The sequence below is a fragment of the Anomaloglossus baeobatrachus genome, chromosome 7, assembly GCF_048569485.1.
Source record: "Anomaloglossus baeobatrachus isolate aAnoBae1 chromosome 7, aAnoBae1.hap1, whole genome shotgun sequence".
In the NCBI taxonomy this organism is placed as follows: Eukaryota; Metazoa; Chordata; class Amphibia; order Anura; family Aromobatidae; genus Anomaloglossus; species Anomaloglossus baeobatrachus.
The window spans coordinates 19633275-19652271 of NC_134359.1; the positions used below are offsets into that span (position 1 = coordinate 19633275).

The 18997-nt window shown below is 45.4% G+C and overlaps 1 protein-coding gene across 2 annotated transcripts in view; it reads right to left on the reverse strand.

Moving 5' to 3' along the window:
* The window catches only part of DNAJB2 (DnaJ heat shock protein family (Hsp40) member B2), a 25109-nt gene extending 14194 nt beyond the window's left edge, over window positions 1–10915 (reverse strand). For both annotated transcript variants that reach the window (XM_075317119.1, XM_075317118.1), the window contains exons 1-5: window positions 10809–10915; window positions 9125–9296; window positions 1485–1565; window positions 420–529; window positions 1–43 (exon numbers count right to left, since the gene is read on the reverse strand). The exon at window positions 1–43 is cut by the window's left edge and continues 11 nt beyond it. In XM_075317119.1, coding sequence (XP_075173234.1) covers window positions 1–43; window positions 420–529; window positions 1485–1549 — 218 coding nt within the window. In that variant the 5' untranslated portion in view covers window positions 1550–1565; window positions 9125–9296; window positions 10809–10915. The remainder of the gene's footprint in view (window positions 44–419; window positions 530–1484; window positions 1566–9124; window positions 9297–10808) is intronic.
* Between the last annotated feature and the right edge of the window lie 8082 nt (window positions 10916–18997).

The following is an 18997-nucleotide window of genomic DNA, read 5'->3' on the forward strand; positions in this document are numbered from 1 at the left end:
AATCCGGCTTTACCGTGACGGTCGTATGTTTCACGTTTGTTCACTTAGAAAAGGAAAAGGAAATGATAACAATTCACATTTTATTTTTTCTAGAGCAGTTTTACCCCTTCCCAGCTGGGCTAATTTTTATTTTTGTGCTAAAAATGTCAAGATGATGGCAACAAGGGAATTCACTGGTGATGACACATAGAATATCAACTCCCCCCCGAGACCTATCCGAAGATAAGGCAATGCGGCTGCAGAAGTCAAGTTCATCGTGACCAGCGAAGCTGTCATCACGGAATAGAACAACGGCCACTCGTGCAGGTAAAGTCCCATGTGATGCCGCGGAAGATAAGAAGCAAATGTGCATAGGGAAATGGCTGCTGTTATGTGTACAGAGAACTAAAAGCTGATTATTCATGTCATAGTCAAATTACCGTCTGATAACACCTCGTAAGCCTCCGCAATGTCTTTAAACTTCTTCTCTGCAAGGTCTTTGTTATCTGGGTTCTTGTCCGGGTGCCATTTGAGCGCCAACTTCCGATATCTGTGGGGTCAGGAAACAGACAAACCAGGAATGTACATAGGGGCAGTATTATAGTAGTTATATTCTTGTACATAGGGGCAGTATTATAGTAGTTATATTCTTGTACATAGGGGCAGTATTATAGTAGTTATATTCTTGTACATAGGGGCAGTATTATAGTAGTTATATTCTTGTACATAGGAGCCGTATTATAGTAGTTATATTCTTGTACATAGGGGCAGTATTATAGTAGTTATATTCTTGTACATAGGAGCAGTATTATAGTAATTATATTCTTCTATATAGGGGCAGTATTATAGTAGTTATATTCTTATACATAGGGGCAGTATTATAGTAGTTATAGTCTTGTACATAGGGAGCAGTATTATAGTACTTATATTCTTGTACATAGGGGCAGTATTATAGTAGTTATATTCTTGTACATAGGAGCAGTATTATAGTAGTTATATTCTTGTACATAGGGGCAGTATTATAATAGTTATATTCTTGTACATAGGGGCAGTATTATAGCAGTTGTATTCTTGTATATAGGGGGCAGTATTATAGTAGTTATATTCTTATACATAGGGGCAGTATTATAGTAGTTATATTCTTGTACATAGGGGCAGTATTATAGCAGTTGTATTCTTGTATATAGGGGCAGTATTATAGTAGTTATATTCTTATACATAGGGGCAGTATTATAGTAGTTATAGTCTTGTACATAGGGAGCAGTATTATAGTACTTATATTCTTGTACATAGGGGCAGTATTATAGTAGTTATATTCTTGTACATAGGGGCAGTATTATAGTAGTTATATTCTTGTACATAGGGGCAGTATTATAGCAGTTAGATTGTTATATTCCAACAATAAAGTATGTAACATATCTAATCCTTTGTCATTTGTGTGCAGTCTGCATCTGGCCTTGTTCCATGTATAATATGGGGCTTTCATACAATGATGAATATCTTACGCTCGTTTGATATCCTCCTGGGTGGCGTTTCGGGGAACTCCAAGAATTTCATAGTAATCTCCCATGATTGACAGGATACCTCTGGAAAATAGGAGGAATCAGGTTGGAAATACGTCTGATACATTGTATATGAATTTCTAGGATTGATTCAGATACAGAAATAGTTAATGACAGATGCTCTGATTTCCCCTAAATTTATGGCCGTCGCCTCCTCATCGCACCCGGCAGCCGTAATATTTCACAAAACATTAAAACCATTCTCTTCACCACCATAAACAAAAATTTTAGCTGTCAGGTCAAAATGAAAAGGATATTAGCATTAAAATATGCGCACATTATGTTTCCACTGCCTGGAATACCTGATAGCATGGAGCAAGAGATATCAGTGGACTGCTATTGTTCCCTGTTATCAGCCATTTCAGTGTAGTATAATCGACCAGAGTGGAAACAGTGAGGTCATCGGGCACAAAGGATGGCCGGCGATTTGTGTATGATGGTGTATGACGACGACGCTCTCACCTGGCAGCTTCAGCCCCTATTGTCTTACTAACAAATGAAATGTGAAGCCGCGGGTGATACCTGAACATGCAAACCTGACCGCGGGAACACGACGTCACGCTCTATTTATACCGCCAGGGACGACAATGAGAATAATGGAGCTGCAGTTCTCCGCTCTATAAAAATCATTCAGCAGAAGTCAGACGTCGCCCCCATAAGATTATTATATGGTTCCATGCGTCATACACCTGCCGGAGTCTGCATACAAGGGGTCTCTGATTGCGGGGTATTGGATCCCACTGATATGGAGAACGGAAATGGCCACAGCACTAATGTATCAGTGATCCCCATTCACTAACTATGCAGGGAACTGCAGCAAGACCCCATTCCAGTGAGTGGGAGCGGAGAGTTCCTGACCCCATTCCAGTGAGTGGGAGCGGAGAGTTCCTGACCCCATTCCAGTGATAGGGAGCGGCCACAGTTCCTGAGCCCGCAGGTGGACGGGGCAATGTAGAGGACGCAGCAATGAAGCCTTATCCCAGGTTTTCCCTGCACAGTCGCTGCTCTTGGTCACCCGGGAGCTGCAGCCGGTCACAGTCACTTGAAATTACACTTTAATTGGAAGTTGAATTTCCAGAAATGTAGAATAGAAAAATTGGAAAGTTCCTCAACAGGAACACAAATCTTACAATGTTATGGCATACTGCTAGGATATATACATCAAAGCATTCAGGTGACTTCAGAATATGCTGTTATGTATGTGCACAGGGGGAATAACACTGAATATAGCCATTATATGGCTTGCACACTGCTTTTTCGTGTTTTCCCTCTGTAGTTGTCTCTGAGCTGGTGGGTGTACACTACCTGCCATGATGTCTTCCATCCACAACACACACAGGCATGAGGGAATCCTGCTCTCCTGTCTCTTTGTAGATCATGTTTTGAAGCAGCAGCAGCAGCATGGTGGGACATCACGCAGCAGCAGGGTGGGACATTACGCAGCAGCAGGGTGGGACATTACGCAGCAGCATGGAGGACATTACGCAGCAGCATGGAGGACATTACGCAGCAGCATGGAGGACATTACGCAACAGCACGGTGGACATTACGCAGCAGCACGGAGGACATTACGCAGCAGCACGGAGGACATTACGCAGCAGCACGGAGGACATTACGCAGCAGCACGGAGGACATTACGCAGCAGCACGGAGGACATTACGCAGCAGCACGGAGGACATTACGCAGCAGCACGGAGGACATTACGCAGCAGCACGGAGGACATTACGCAGCAGCACGGAGGACATTACGCAGCAGCACGGAGGACATTATGCAGCAGCACGGAGGACATTATGCAGCAGCATGGAGGACATTATGCAGCAGCATGGAGGACATTATGCAGCAGCACGGAGGACATTATGCAGCAGCATGGAGGACATCATACAGCAGCATGGAAGACATTAAGCAGCTGTACTGAGCAATGTACCTGTGAATCCAGCACTGGGCTTAGATGGGCCTCTATGGGTCGCTCTCCCTGTCTTTTACTGCTCCTCTCTCTTTCCCCCTTTCCTATCCATAGATTTCAACTGGTTTGCGGTGATTTGAACCCTCAGTAAACTGGTGGGTTTTTTTCTTTGTTTATTTTTTTTTCTACAGTGAATGGTGAGTGTTGATGGCGGGCAGGGGAGGGAGAAGTGGCTCATAGGTGGCAGCATAAGCATATATCTGATAAGATTCCATACATACAAAGTTTGCTGAAACAATACTGACCACCCACGATCTGCAGCGGTCACTTTCCTTATATATAATGGCGCTCACTGTGCAAGGATTTAAATTTATCATCTAATCTAGAAAACCCTTTTTCTAAAACTATTAGGCCAGGTTCACACAATCAGTATTTTACATCAGTATTTGTAGCCAAAGCCAGAAGTAGGTGATTAATTAAAAGTGGTGCCCGGGCTTCTATTATACTTATCTCTGATTGTTTCACTCCTGATTTTTGCTACAAATATGGATATAAAATACTGACCAAATACTGAATGTGGGCTTTATTAAATCTCTTAACATAGGGGGTCTTATTTTACACCCTTAGCATTTAGTAAGATCCGCTCAGGCGTAAGATATAAAGCCTACAGCTTTCAATATACACATTTGTAATACTTCTTTTCACCAGTGGTGGCGCTGCCGCGCTCTCACAGCCGATCACTCCAGATTACATCAGCGGAGACTTTTCTTACTGAAGTTTGTAATACACTTTTACTTTTAGATTCTGTTTTCGGAGACGGTGAATTTACGCCCGAGCAGCTGACGAGACGTCACCAATTACCAGAATATACCCTGCATTCTAAATGGACCAGATTCCTATTAACTCCTCACATGCCATGCTCGGAGCTTGCAGGGCTCATATCGGAATATCTCAGATGCCGGGCGCATGTGACACCGGTGGCACGGCCTATTTATGGGATGTCTGCCAGTCCCAGATCAAGCAAACGCAAGTGAGCGAGACATCTGCTATTAGGAACTTGGGACTTTCTGGAGGATGTGATAAACCTGAATCCGGCACTCAGGAACCAGCTGGAGGACTCATTTCCAAAATAAGACCACCCGCTAGTGCATGCTACCATGTACCGCACCCTGGAGCTGGGGAAAATTCGTTCTGCAGAATTTCTTGAGAAAATTTCTTGAGAAAATGTGCATGTCACTTCTTTTCCGCAGGTACCTGCGGAATACCCCCGGTATTTCACTCCATTCACTGTAATGTAATCGCGAAATACCGGGGGTATACCGCAGGTAGCAAATTATGTGCGGTATGCCCCCGGTATAACCGCGATTTACCTGCAGTAATGTTCATCACTGCCTGCGGTTTTGCAGGGAAGTGATGTCATTATGACAGAAGAGGAAGCGGAGCAGAGTAAACACACACGTCACACTCCCTGGACGCTGCACAGAAGCGCTTCCGTGTGACCTCCAGGTGCCTGTGCAGTCTGTGTCCCGCTCCAGCCCCGCGGCTGCCCGCCCTGCAGTGTCAGTGTCTGCCCGCAGTATCAGCAGCTTGTCACGCTGCAGTGTTGGCAGCCGCGAGGATGACTAGCGCTGCTGTCAGGAGGTGAGATGAGGTCATTACCTGCTTTGAGGATCTCCTGCCTCCTGACGTCACCGCCGTCACTGCCTTCTATGCCAGTCTCTCGGGCGGCCCGAGACTGTCACTAGCGGTGACGTCATGGGCTCTCACGATACTGCTGAGAACGCGGCGGGCATAGAAGGCAGTGACAGCGCTGACGTCAGCAGTGCAGGAGATCGTCACAGCAGGTAATGATCTCATCTAACCTCCTGAAGTCAGCGCTCGTCATCCCCTGCAGTGACCTGGGCTGACCTATTGATGTTAGCTCAGGTCACTGCATTGCTCTCCCAGCCAAAGGGGAACCTTCTGTTCTTCATTGACTGGGACAGTGACTATGGTATGGATCGTCGTGGGACCCCCTTATTGGATTACGCCGGACCTGCAATTGATTGTTCTTTTCAATAAATTGGTGAAAGAGGGAATGTGTTGGGGAGTGTTTTTTCAAATTAAACTTTTTTTGTTGTCTATTTTTTATTTCTTACTGACTGGGTTGGTGATGTCGGGTATCTGATAGACGCGTGACATCACTAACTCCAGGGCCTGATGCCAGGTGACATTACACATCTGGTATCAACCCCATATATTACCCCGTTTGCCACCGCACCAGGGCAACGGGATGAGTTGGGGCGAAGCACCAGGATTGGCACATCTAATGGTTGTGCCACTTCTGGGGCGGCTGTGGCCTGCTATTTTTAGGCTGGGGAGTGTCCAATAACAGTGGACCTCCCGAGTCTGAGAATACCAGACCACAGCTGTCCGCTTTACCTTGGCTGGTGATCCAATTTGGGTGGGACCCCACGTTTTTTGTTTTAAATTATTTAATGTAAAATAACAGCGTGGGGTGCCCTCTGTTTTGGATTACCAGCCAAGATGAAGCTGCCAGCTGTGGTCTGCAGGCTGCAGCTGTCTGCTTTACCCTAGCTGGCTACAAAAGATAGGGGGGATCCCACGTCATTTTTTTTTTAATTATTTATTTTTTGGCTAAATACAAGGCTGACAGCTTAGAATATGCAGGGGGGGTGTGACATTATATATGTCTTTCTCATCTATCTATCTATCTATCTCTCTATCCCTCTATCTATCTATCTATCCCTCTATCTATCTATCTCTCTATCTATTCATCTATCCATATTTCCCTCTATCCATTATCTGTCTATCGATTATCAATCTATTATCTATATTATTTATTGCAGCTACAGCATAAAAAACCGGAGGGACCAACCTGCGGAAAAAACGAGGCAAAAACGCATGCGTTTTTCCCGCGATTTTGGTGTGTTTTTTTTACTGCAGGTGCGGTAATCTTCAACTCCCAGAAGTTTCTCAAGAAATTTTCTTGAGAAAAATCACTTTCTAGTGCGCACACAGCCTTAAAGGGGTTTTTCAAGATCATCAAAAAATGTAACTAAACGGAGGAAACTGCTAAAGGACGTAAACCTGATAACTCCACTACCGCTTACGCCGTCCTGCTGGTTTTTCTTGTTTTTTTTTTCCTGTAGCGGTGACGTAATCAACCCATGTGACCACTGCAGCCAATCACTGGCTTAGCTGGGATGCTAGACTGAGGTCAATAATTGGCCACTGTAATCACATGGATGTACATGATGTCATCAGAAGAGAATGCATAAATAACTGGCGCAGGCGTGGAGGGGGATTTATCAGGTATAGGGTCGATCGTTATTCTTACCATTTTCCTCTAATCTTGTATAACCCCTGTAAGTCCACCACTGAGCATATTGTCCGGTGTACAGGCACAGCCCCCGGGGTAATCACTTTGGGGGCCCACTGACAGATATTAGACCCCGGTGTGTCACACATATCGCAGCATTGCTGCCATCTTCCCGGAGATGCAGCTTTCAGACTTGATGTATAAGCAGCGATATATATCATGCAAACTAATGCAGATTCCTGACCAGGCCTTGCCCCTCCCCCGCACATTCAGGAACAGCCTGGACAAATATTTTTACCAAATATGTCCATTGTGAAAAGAAAATAAAAGTAAAACCCGGGATTCCTGCAGAGTCTCCCTGCATGGAAGTGACACACGCATCAGAGCGAGTGCGGACAGCAGAAAATACCGCTATAATGGGAACGAGGCGCAAAAGAGAGAGTCTGGGCAGCACCAGAATCAGGGAACAGCTACAGAGAGTATAGACCACATCATAAACTCATATTACAGACACCTCAGCTGCTGTAGAACCTCAGCATATACATCTCAGCTGCTGCAGAACCTCAGCATGCACACCTCAGCTGCTGCAGAACCTCAGCATACACACCTCAGCTGCTGCAGAACCTCAGCATATACACCTCAGCTGCTGCAGAACCTCAGCTGCTGCAGAACCTCAGCATACACACCTCAGCTGCTGCAGAACCTCAGCATATACATATCAGCTGCTGCAGAACCTCAGCTGCTGCAGAACCTCAGCATACACACCTCAGCTGCTGCAGAACCTCAGCATATACATTTCAGATGCTGCAGAACCTCAGCATATACATCTCAGCTGCTGCAGAACCTCAGCATATACATCTCAGCTGCTGCAGAACCTCAGCATGCACACCTCAGCTGCTGCAGAACCTCAGCATGCACACCTCAGCTGCTGCAGAACCTCAGCATACACACCTCAGCTGCTGCAGAACCTCAGCATATACACCTCAGCTGCTGCAGAACCTCGGCATATACATCTCAGCTGCTGCAGAACCTCAGCATACACACTTCAGCTGCTGCAGAACCTCAGCATACACACCTCAGCTGCTGCAGAACCTCAGCATATACACCTCAGCTGCTGCAGAACCTCAGCATATACATCTCAGCTGCTGCAGAACCTCAGCATATACATATCAGCTGCTGCAGAACCTCAGCTGCTGCAGAACCTCAGCATACACACCTCAGCTGCTGCAGAACCTCAGCATATACATTTCAGCTGCTGCAGAACCTCAGCATATACATCTCAGCTGCTGCAGAACCTCAGCATATACATCTCAGCTGCTGCAGAACCTCAGCATGCACACCTCAGCTGCTGCAGAACCTCAGCATGCACACCTCAGCTGCTACAGAACCTCAGCATATACATCTCAGCTGCTGCAGAACCTCAGCATACACACCTCAGCTGCTGCAGAACCTCAGTATATACATCTCAGCTGCTGCAGAACCTCAGTATATACATCTCCGCTGCTGCAGAACCTCAGCATGCACACCTCAGCTGCTACAGAACCTCAGCATATACATCTCAGCTGCTGCAGAACCTCAGCATATACATCTCAGCTGCTGCAGAACCTCAGCATACACACCTCAGCTGCTGCAGAACCTCAGCATACACACCTCAGTTACTCTAGAGCCTCATAATACACGTGCCTCAGCTGCTGCAGAATCTGATAATACACGTGCCTCAGCTGCTGCAGAATCTGATAATACACACACTTTGGCAGAACCTCAGCATATACATCTCAGCTGCTGTAAAACCTCAGCATACACACCTCAGCTACTCTAGAGCCTCATAATACACACACTTCAGCTGCTGTGGAACCTCATAATACACACAACTCGATGGCCGCAAAAATACAGACACCTCAGCTGCTTCAGAACCTCATTATACATATCTCAGATGCTGCGGAACCTCATTATACAGACACCTCAGCTTCTGCAGAATCTCATAGTACACCCAGAACCTCAGATTGCCAAAGTACTGGGTATGTTCAAACCTAATAATGTTGATCCATTATCCCTCCCCCCCCCCCCGCACCCCCAAACATTGGTGGATAGTAGGGTGCCCCATAAACATTAAATAAGTCTTCTGGACCCACCGAAATCCGCGGTTGGGCACACTTACATCTAACGTGTATGGGCACTGTATAACCACTCCGCCTGTGGCCCTGATCCACTGTACAGAGCAGAACTCCTTGTCAGAGGTGGGATATTATATGGCCTATCACAGACTATTATACTGTATCACGTTATATATTATATTACATCTTTATACTTTATATATCTGGAGGGCAGCGTCACACGCCGCTCCTTGTGCACACTTACCCCTTTCTCAGGATCTCCTAACAATAGCAGAAGACAGAGGACTTGGATACTTTGTAGCAGCTGCGATGAGAATAAGACGAGAATAAGACGTGGAATGTAAATGGAATCCGCAGATACTGATCCGGGGTCAGGACATCGTCCGCCGTCCTTCTGGACGCCCCTTAATAAGTATCTAGGGAAGAAAGAGAGATGCCCAGGATGATGCCCGCTGTATTGTCACTGATGAGATCTAATATATAAACATATATACTGTATATAGCCCACACCCCAGCGGCAGCTTCAGCTCTTGGCTCTGCGCCCATATTAAAGCTAATCTCCCCACGCAGATTATGGGACAGTCAGCTAATCCCAGTTGCTCACCAGTAGAACATTATCTCACTGGAGGCATTTATTTCTCTGACCCACAGCAGATAAAGAAGTCATTACATTGTATCAGAACCTATTAACCCTTACTGGCCGGACCCCATTTCTGACTCTACCCCTCTGCACCCTCCTGATATCACTACCCCAGTATGTTTCGTACCTCCCCCCAGTGTTGTCCAGTTAGGCCAGTATCACATTATACAAGTGTTGCTGTATCATCTGAGTGTCAGGACCCATGGGGCTGCGGCTACACATGACCTGCCACATCGAGATCATATTTGTGACATTGTATCCATTGCTTCCTCTCTGCGATTTATCAGCAGGATCAATGGCGCCAGATTCCCCCAACCCAATTCCTGCTGACAGAAGCACCCGGCCCCTCAGCTGCTCACACTCCTGTGTCCTGTCACTTTGGGGAATTGTGGGGTAAATATTTACCCCTGACCCACCAGGATACGGTAATGAGGAGCAAACTGTTACATTGTATCAGGTGATTCTGGGATATTCCACTTCTAACCAGTCACTTGTAAAACCGTTACATTGTATCAGCCTCCATTAACCCTTCATTCCCCAGAATCTGGCATCATCGTCTTCTGACCAGTCACTTTTAAAACCATTACATTGTATCAGCCTCCATTACCCTCACTGCCTGGGATCTGGGATCTTCCCTTTATGATCACTACAGTATCTGCCCCCATTAACCTCTCACTTCCCAGGATTTTTCTTTTTATGATCACTTCTGTATCAGCCCCTATTAACCCCTCACTCTCCAGGATCTGAGATCTCTCTTTTATGATCACTTCTGTATCAGTCCCTATGAACCCCTCACTGCCCAGAATCTGGGATCTCGCTTTTATGATCACTTCTGTATCAGCCCCTATTAACCCCTCACTCTCCAGGATCTGAGATCTCTCTTTTATGATCACTTCTGCATCAGCCCCTATTAACCCCTCACTCTCCAGGATCTGAGATCTCTCTTTTATGATCACTTCTGTCTCAGCCCTTATTAACCCCTCACTGCCCAGGATCTGGGATCTCTCTTTCATAATCACTTCTGTATCAGCCCCTATTAACCCCTCACTCGTCACCTCCCAGACACAGTCACCCCCTCTTATAACAACCTGCTGGTTATCCTTCCAGAGCTGCCTGGAAGCTGTTTAATCCCAAAGTTTTGACATTTGAATCACCTTAGTGACGTCACAATCAATAGAATAATCACTTAAAATATCAAAATCTATATAAACCTATAATGGTTTCCCCGGTCGGTCTCTCCTCTACCCCCCACCATTACGTCACAACCCCCTCCCCTTGTCATACTCACTTTCCCTCTCCTGCTCCGGGTATTACTCCTCAGTCTCTCCGTCTTGTTGATGTTATATCAGGTCTCCTGTGACGTCACCGTCAGCTGAGGAGAAACGTCCAGAAAACACCAGACGGGACTATAGCGCGTCATAACCAATCAGCGGTCGCCCCAGCCACTATGCCTTACATTCTGCTATCTGATTGGTTAAGCTGAGGCAGGGGGCGGGGCAGGAGTGCAGCAGAACAGAACGAAAGGGGAGAGAAGGGACAGCGCTTATAATATCCAGAAATCAATCAATCTATCTATCTATCTATCCCTCTATCTATCTATCTATATATTATCTATACCTCTATCTATATATCCCTCTATCTATCTATCTATCTATCTATCCCTCTATCTATCTATCTATCTATGTATCCATCCCTCTATCTATCTATCCCTCTATCTATCATCTATCATTCTATCCCTCTATCTATCTATCTATCTATCTATCTATCTATCCATCTATCTATCTATCTATCTATCTATCTATCCCTCTATCTATCTATCTATCTATCCCTCTATCTATCTATCTATCCCTCTATCTATCTATCTATCTATCCCTCTATCTATCCCTCTATCTATCTATCCCTCTATCTATAATCTATCTATCTATCCCTCTATCTATCCCTCTATCTATCTATCCCTCTATCTATCTATCTATCTATCTATCTATCTATCTATCTATCTATCTATCCCTCTATCTATCCCTCTATCTATCCATCTATCTATCTATCTATCTATCCCTCTATCTATCTATCTATCTATCTATCCCTCTATCTATCCCTCTATCTATCCATCTATCTATCTATCTATCTATCTATCTATCTATCTATCTATCCCTCTATCTATCTATCTATCTATCTATCCCTCTATCTATCCCTCTATCTATCCATCTATCTATCTATCTATCTATCTATCTATCTATCTATCTATCTATCTATCTATCTATCCCTCTATCTATCTATCTATCTATCTATCTATCTATCTATCTATCTATCTATCCCTCTATCTATCCCTCTATCTATCTATCTATCTATCTATCTATCTATCTATCTATCTCTCTATCTATCTATCCCTCTATCTATCTATCCCTCTATCAAATCAAATCAAATCAAATAAGCTTTATTGGCAGGACCAAATACAAATTAGTTTTGCCAAAGCAAGTGTACATTAGGGACTGGGGCTGTGGGGATGGTGGGTGGGGACTGTAGGAAGGATGGATGGGGCACATCCAGGGTGGGGACTGTGGGGGCACTTCTAGGATGGGGGCTATGGAAGTCCATGGCTTATGATGGGGTATATCCAGGGTGGGGATTGGGGGGGCCACATCTGGGATGGGGGGCTATGGATCTATCTATCCCTCTATCTATCTATCTATCTATCTATCTATCTATCTATCTATCCCTCTATCTATCTATCCATCTATCCATCTATCTATCTATCTATCTATCTTTCCCTCTAGCTATCTATCCCTCTATCTAGCTATATCTATCCCTCTATCTATCTATCTATCTATCTATCATATTGCCACATCCATAAATGTCCGATCTGTCAAAATATAAAATTAGTCAATTTTAAAAATTGAAATGCCAGAATTGTGGGTATTTTTGGTCACCACACCTTCTCAAAAAATACAGTAAAAAGTTAATAAAACATATCTGACAATGGTTTCAATGAAAATGTTAGCTCGGCATGAAAAAAAACAAGCTATAATATGGCTCTATGGAGGAAAAATAAAAATGTTAAACGTCTCTGAAAATGGAGTAAAAAATTGAAATATTGTTTACAAATTTTTGAGGTTAAGAAAAAAAAATATCAATAATAATAATAATAACAATAATAATATCAATAGCAAGTTTTGGTATTGCCACAATCATACTGAGCTGGAGAATATCAACCGATTATTTTTACCATATGATGAATGGGCTGAAAACAAAGCCCAAAAAGCAGGAATTGTGGGGTTTTTACCATTTCACCACACTTGGATTTTTTTTCACATTTCTTGCTACTTTGTATGAGAAGAGAACTACAACTACAACTCATCCAAAAACAGATCTTCTATGTTTATGTACATTTAAAAATAAAAGTTCTGTCTCTTTGAAGAAGGCAAAGAAAAAAATTGCTTGGGAATTAAGGATTTTATTTCCATATGGGACAAAGGAACGTTTTGGCCCCACCTATGCCCTACAGCCAGGGTGTACCGTCAACCCCGCTCACACTATGCCGAGCTGCTGAGCTGTAGTTTTTCACGGCTGGAGAGTGACAGCTCGTGAAGAACTGGTTCAGGCAATCCTCTGTGACACATATTTCCTGCACTGATACATTGTAACAGACAGGAGGAAAGTGAAGCTTGTGCCATACTTGATGATATCATGCTGTACAGCTATGAACAAGCTTAGGCTTCCTGGGAACGTCACATCATGAGCATTTGTCAACTCACAGATATACAGGATTATTATGCAAAACTTCAAGTTACGACATAGGGTTGTCCCCACTGGAGATCAGCCAATCATCCGGAATGTACCTTCTGTAGCCCCCTGTAACGAGCTGGTATCACTGGGGGTAGCAGCGCAGCGCTCGTGCCGGCAGAGCCTGGTGGACCGACCTCTATGGCGTACATGTGTCCCAATAGGGTAAATGGAATGAGGTTGTACAGATGGACGACAGCTCAAAATGAAACGCTGACATAAAATATGCCAGGAATCTTGTACGTTGCACTCGGCCTTCTCGTTCTGGGCCAAAAATTTATATAAAGTCAGATATATAAAGGAAGTTTAGTGTCCGAAGTATGAGAGATGTACGCTGCTAGACGTGCATTAATATGAGGGTTCGGTTCCACTTTCGTTTTGCATAGGCGTTTGCAATCCGGTAAAACATCTGACTGCACTCCCACCAGAGCAAAACTATGGGGCAGTGTCCATCTGCGATTGATTTCTCATGTCATATTGGCATGCGGAATGAATCGCAGCATGCTGTGTTTGGCAGCGAGTCTCGGCTTACTCATACCCATACAAGTCTATGGGAGCATATGAAACATCACACTGCACTCGCATGTCATCCGACCGCAGTGCGATCTACGCAGACAGCAGAGCAGATGGGGAGAAAGTGCTCCCTCTTCTCCACAGCTGTCATGTGATCGCAAGATCGGATCAGAGTCGCATGACCCTCGGCTGACGCTCGCACCAAAGGGTGATTAGCATATCGCTTTCGATGTATCACAAGCTATGCGCAAGTGGGGTTGAGGCCTTAAGCCGGTGTCACACGGTGCGATATGTCGTCGGGGTCACGGAGTTTGTGACGCACATCCGGCATCGTTTGATATATCGTAGCGTGTGACAGCTACGAGCGACTGTGAACGAGCAAAAATACTCACCTTATCGTTGCTCGTTGACACGTCACTCATTTTCAAAATGTCGGTCCTCCTTCTGTGCTCCGGTTGTTCATTGTTCCCGAGCCAGCACACATCACTCAGTGTGACACCCCGGGAACGACGAACACAGCTTACCTGCGTCCCGCCGGCAATGCGGAAGGAAGAAGGTGGGCGGGATGTTACATCCCGCTCATCTCCGCCCCTCCGCTTCTATTGGCCGGCCGCTCTGTGACGTCGCTGTGACGCCGAACGTCCCTCCCCCTTCAGGAAGAGGATGTTCACCGCCCACAGCGAGGTCGTTCGGGAGGTAAGTGCGTGTGACAGGGGGTTAACGACTCTGTGCACCACAGGCAACCAATTGCCCGTGACGCACAAACGATGGGGGCGGGTACGATCGCTCGTGCGATCGCACGATAGATCGTACCGTGTGACGCCGGCCTTAATCTGAAAATGAATGGTGCACAAACCACGAGCAGCATGAGTCTGGCTGCACGAGAAAAAAAAAACAAAACCGCAAACTTTAAAGGGAACCTGTCAGCAGAAATTTCGACTAAAACCTAACAGATTCCCCCTCTGCAGCTCCTGGGCTGCATTCTAGAAAGGTCCCTGTTATTATAGTGCCCCCTTTCTGACCCAAAAAAAGAGTTTATATCGAGGTACCTTTTTGGCTTCTGATTCTCTAAATGTGTCACGGGGGCGGGCTGCCTGATGGCCGTTATTCTGCCCCCTGTTCCTGTATGCCGCCCCCATCGCCGAATTCTATACTTCTGGATGCCGCCCACTGCTCCAGCCATCCCCGCGCATGCCCAGTGCTCATCTCTCGTGGATGAGCACTGTGCCCAGTGTCACCGGTGGTGACGTGCGCGCAGGGTTTAGATTATGGGCGGTGCTGTGATGTTAATTACCAAGCAACCGCCCATAATCGCGGGACCGCGCATTCCCCCTCGGCCTGCTTCTTTCTGCGCAAGCGCGCTGCAGCTGAACTCACGTCACCTCCTTCCCATCTTGCCCTGAGGCAGGAAATAGATGGGAGGAGCGCGGAGCAGTGACTACACCGATCAGGAGGAGTTCAGCTGCAGCGCGCTTGCGCAGAAAGAAGCAGGCCGAGGGGGAATGCGCGGTCCCGCGATTATGGGCGGTTGCTTGGTAATTAACATCACAGCACCGCCCATAATCTAAACCCTGCGCGCACGTCACCACCGGTGACACTGGGCACAGTGCTCATCCACGAGAGATGAGCACTGGGCATGCGCGGGGATGGCTGGAGCAGTGGGCGGCGTCCAGAAGTATAGAATTCGGCGATGGGGGCGGCATACAGGAACAGGGGGAAGAATAACGGCCATCAGGCAGCCTGCCCCCGTGACACATTTAGAGAATCAGAAGCCAAAAAGGTACCTCGATATAAACTCTTTTTTTGGGTCAGAAAGGGGGCACTATAATAACAGGGACCTTTCTAGAATGCAGCCCAGGAGCTGCAGAGGGGGAATCTGTTAGGTTTTAGTCGAAATTTCTGCTGACAGGTTCCCTTTAAATATTCAGCCAAGACCAATAGCCAGCCGGCAACGAGACTAGTCCAGCACCGCACTCGGCCAGCTTCTCCTAGCACTGTTCCAGGTGATTGACAGGTCTTTCCCTCATGTATGGTGAGACCTGTCAGTTATGCAGCCAAGTTCTGATTCATGATGCCTGCGATTTGGGTGGCATAAATCATGTGACAGGTTCCCCAGAAAAGAAAAAAAACAGCAAGTTTACTGGTAGTGTCCAATGCCAGATGGCTGTTATAAAGGCTCCTATAACCTTGTTGCACTATAAGGTCTGTTTATACAATCAATGATCATCTAGATGACTTTACTGCAGTTGTTGCCTGTGATCCTCCAGAAAACGGTCTCTTCAGTGCTGCCTTATCAGTTGTAGCTCTCCTACAAGTCAATGTCAGACCCTACTACATGATAAGGATGTTAAAACTCAAGAAGAAAACAAAATGAGCTTAGACCCTATAGTAAGTAAATAAGTAAATAGTAATAGTACATGTAAATAACATAGGGCACATAGTTATCACTAAAAGCCATCCCACTGGGAGAAGCAGTATCAAGTCGAGATGGTCCTGTCCCTAGTATAACTTTACTATGTGTCGACCAACATCAATGTGAATAAGGGCAACCCAGGACAAGAGCCCGACTAGTTCAGACATCTGACTATGGGCAGCTATATAGAGGAGAAGCCCAGCTCGGAAGGGGATGGGGGACAAAGTAAAAATAAAAACTTAAAGGAAAACCAAAGGAATGATCTTGGAGCATAAGTTGTTATACGTGTGAGGTGTAAGAGCACGTTCACACTGTGGCCATTTCACAGATAAAAATCAAGCAAAAAACAAATGAACATATACAAACGTATCTCTCCTATAAGTCAATTCAGGACCTTGCTACATGCTTAGGATCTGTAATCCAAAGCAGAGTCTCCCTCCAATAGGAAAAGGCATTCATTTGTAGACAGCAGTTTGGGGGTTCTTGCCCCTCATCAGAACAGAGCAGGGTACCAGTTGGCTGTGTAAGAAGTCCTGAAGTCTACGGTGAGGACAGCTAGCACCATGTAGGCAGACTTACAGTTCAGGCAATGCGCTCTTGAAAAAGGAATGAAAATTAGCTCTCCACCAGAAGGAAGACAGAAAATAGTCTCTCTAGTACCACCTGTAGGGGGCAGCTACGTCAGGGGGTCTATAAGTCAATGTTTGACCTTGTAATGAGTCTCTCAATACGACTTTGGATATTAACCAAAGAACAGTATTTTACAAAAGGAAAAGCCCCCCATCTGTAGACAGCTGTTTCGGGGATTTTTGCTCCTCATCAGTGCAGAGCAACACTGTTGTCTACAGATCAGGATCTTTTGCTCTTAGAGGAGACTTTGCTTTGGCTGTTTCACATCATAAGGTTCCATATTCATATTTGCCAACATCCCCAGGATTGTCATGGGAACAGGGTCACAAGTGAGGTGCGGCCTACGCAAATCTGTGTGTTTTGATCCCTGATTTTCAGTTCTAAATGTTGGTAAAGCCTCATTCACACGTCCGTGAAATATAGTCTCTCATTGGGATATATAAAGCTGTTGAATAACGTTATGGAGACCCACGGCCACTCCGTGCATCGAGGTCCATACTCGGCCCGTGTTTCATATGTGCCAGAATTCGACCTCAGTATGGACATCCCCATGGTAATAAGGCAGCAAACCATGGATTTGCCATGTTGGGGGTCATATTTCACAATCTGGCTGGGACTGGTGGTCTCACCTAAGGTATGTGCTGTATTATATATTACATCATATTTAACCCTTGATAGTGCATAATATATGTATAATAGATCAGTATATATGTATTTTAGGGATGGCACTGCTGCTGTTCCTGTGTTAGTTGTGCTTGTGTTGACATATGGGCCCGGCTGACAATTGTGTGGTGTGGACATAGCAGTGGGGTGTCATATTCTGGGAGTGACGAGAAGGATTTGGGGTAGACACATTCATCATGTTTTGCAGTTCTTAAAATGACATAAGAATGCCTGAAAAATAATCTGCGCCTTATTTATTATCGGTTGGACCTTTTCTGTTGACTTAATGATGTCCATAGCATCCAATCACAGCTTAGCCTTCATTTTTTAAACAGCTTTGGTCAAATGAAAGCTGCACTGTGATTGGTTGCTATGGGCAACAAAGACAGTTTTGATTAATGCGGCCTAGTGTATCTAGGTAAGCCTGTACTTGAGAGTATAATGTTATATGTCCACTGGGGTCAACCTGGGCAGCACCCACAGTCTACCACCATCTTACAGGGCTTGGCAGGGGCCACAGCTGTAACTAAACTACATAACCCAGTAAGTGTATCATTTTATTCTTTTGGATTATAATAATCAGCATTTTGGGAGCGCTGCCTCAGTATTTTAATTTTTAATCATACAAGACCCAATAAGACACGATAGACGCCACACATAGACGGATTATAATGAGGGCAACCTGGGCGACCGCCTGGGGCCCGAGGCTGCGGGGGGCTCATGTCCAGATTGCACCATCGGTGTTGCTGGCAATACAGGATAGTAGTGCAGCTCCAGGGGAGCTCCGGTTGTCTCTTCTAGAGCACCAGGGGCCAAAGCAAAGTGCCTGGTGAGCCGGAGGGAGATGAGTAATATTTATTTGGGATGTGTGAGCGTTCATCCTGAATATAGACAGCTATATACGGTCTCATACTGTATATAGGGGCTATGTGAGGGCTCATACTGTATATAGGGGTTATGTAAGAGCTCATCTTCTATATATGTTATGTGAGAACTCATCCTGTATGTAAGGGGCTATGTGAGGGCTCATCCTGAATAAAAGGGGCTATGTGAGGGCTCATACTCTATATAGGGGCTATATAAGGGCTCATACTGTATATAGGGGCTATGTAAGGGCTCATACTGTATATAGGGGCTATGTAAGGGCTCATCTTGTATATATAAGCTATGTGAGGGCTCATCCTGTATGTAAGGGGCTATGTGAGGGCTCATCCTGAATAAAAGGGGCTATGTGAGGGCTCATACTCTATATAGGGGCTATATAAGGGCTCATACTGTATATAGGGGCTATGTGAGGGCTCATACTGTATATAGGGGCTATGTAAGGGCTCATCTTGTATATATAAGCTATGTGAGGGCTCATCCTGTATGTAAGGGGCTATGTGAGGGCTCATCCTGAATAAAAGGGGCTATGTGAGGGCTCATACTCTATATAGGGGCTATATAAGGGCTCATACTGTATATAGGGGCTATGTAAG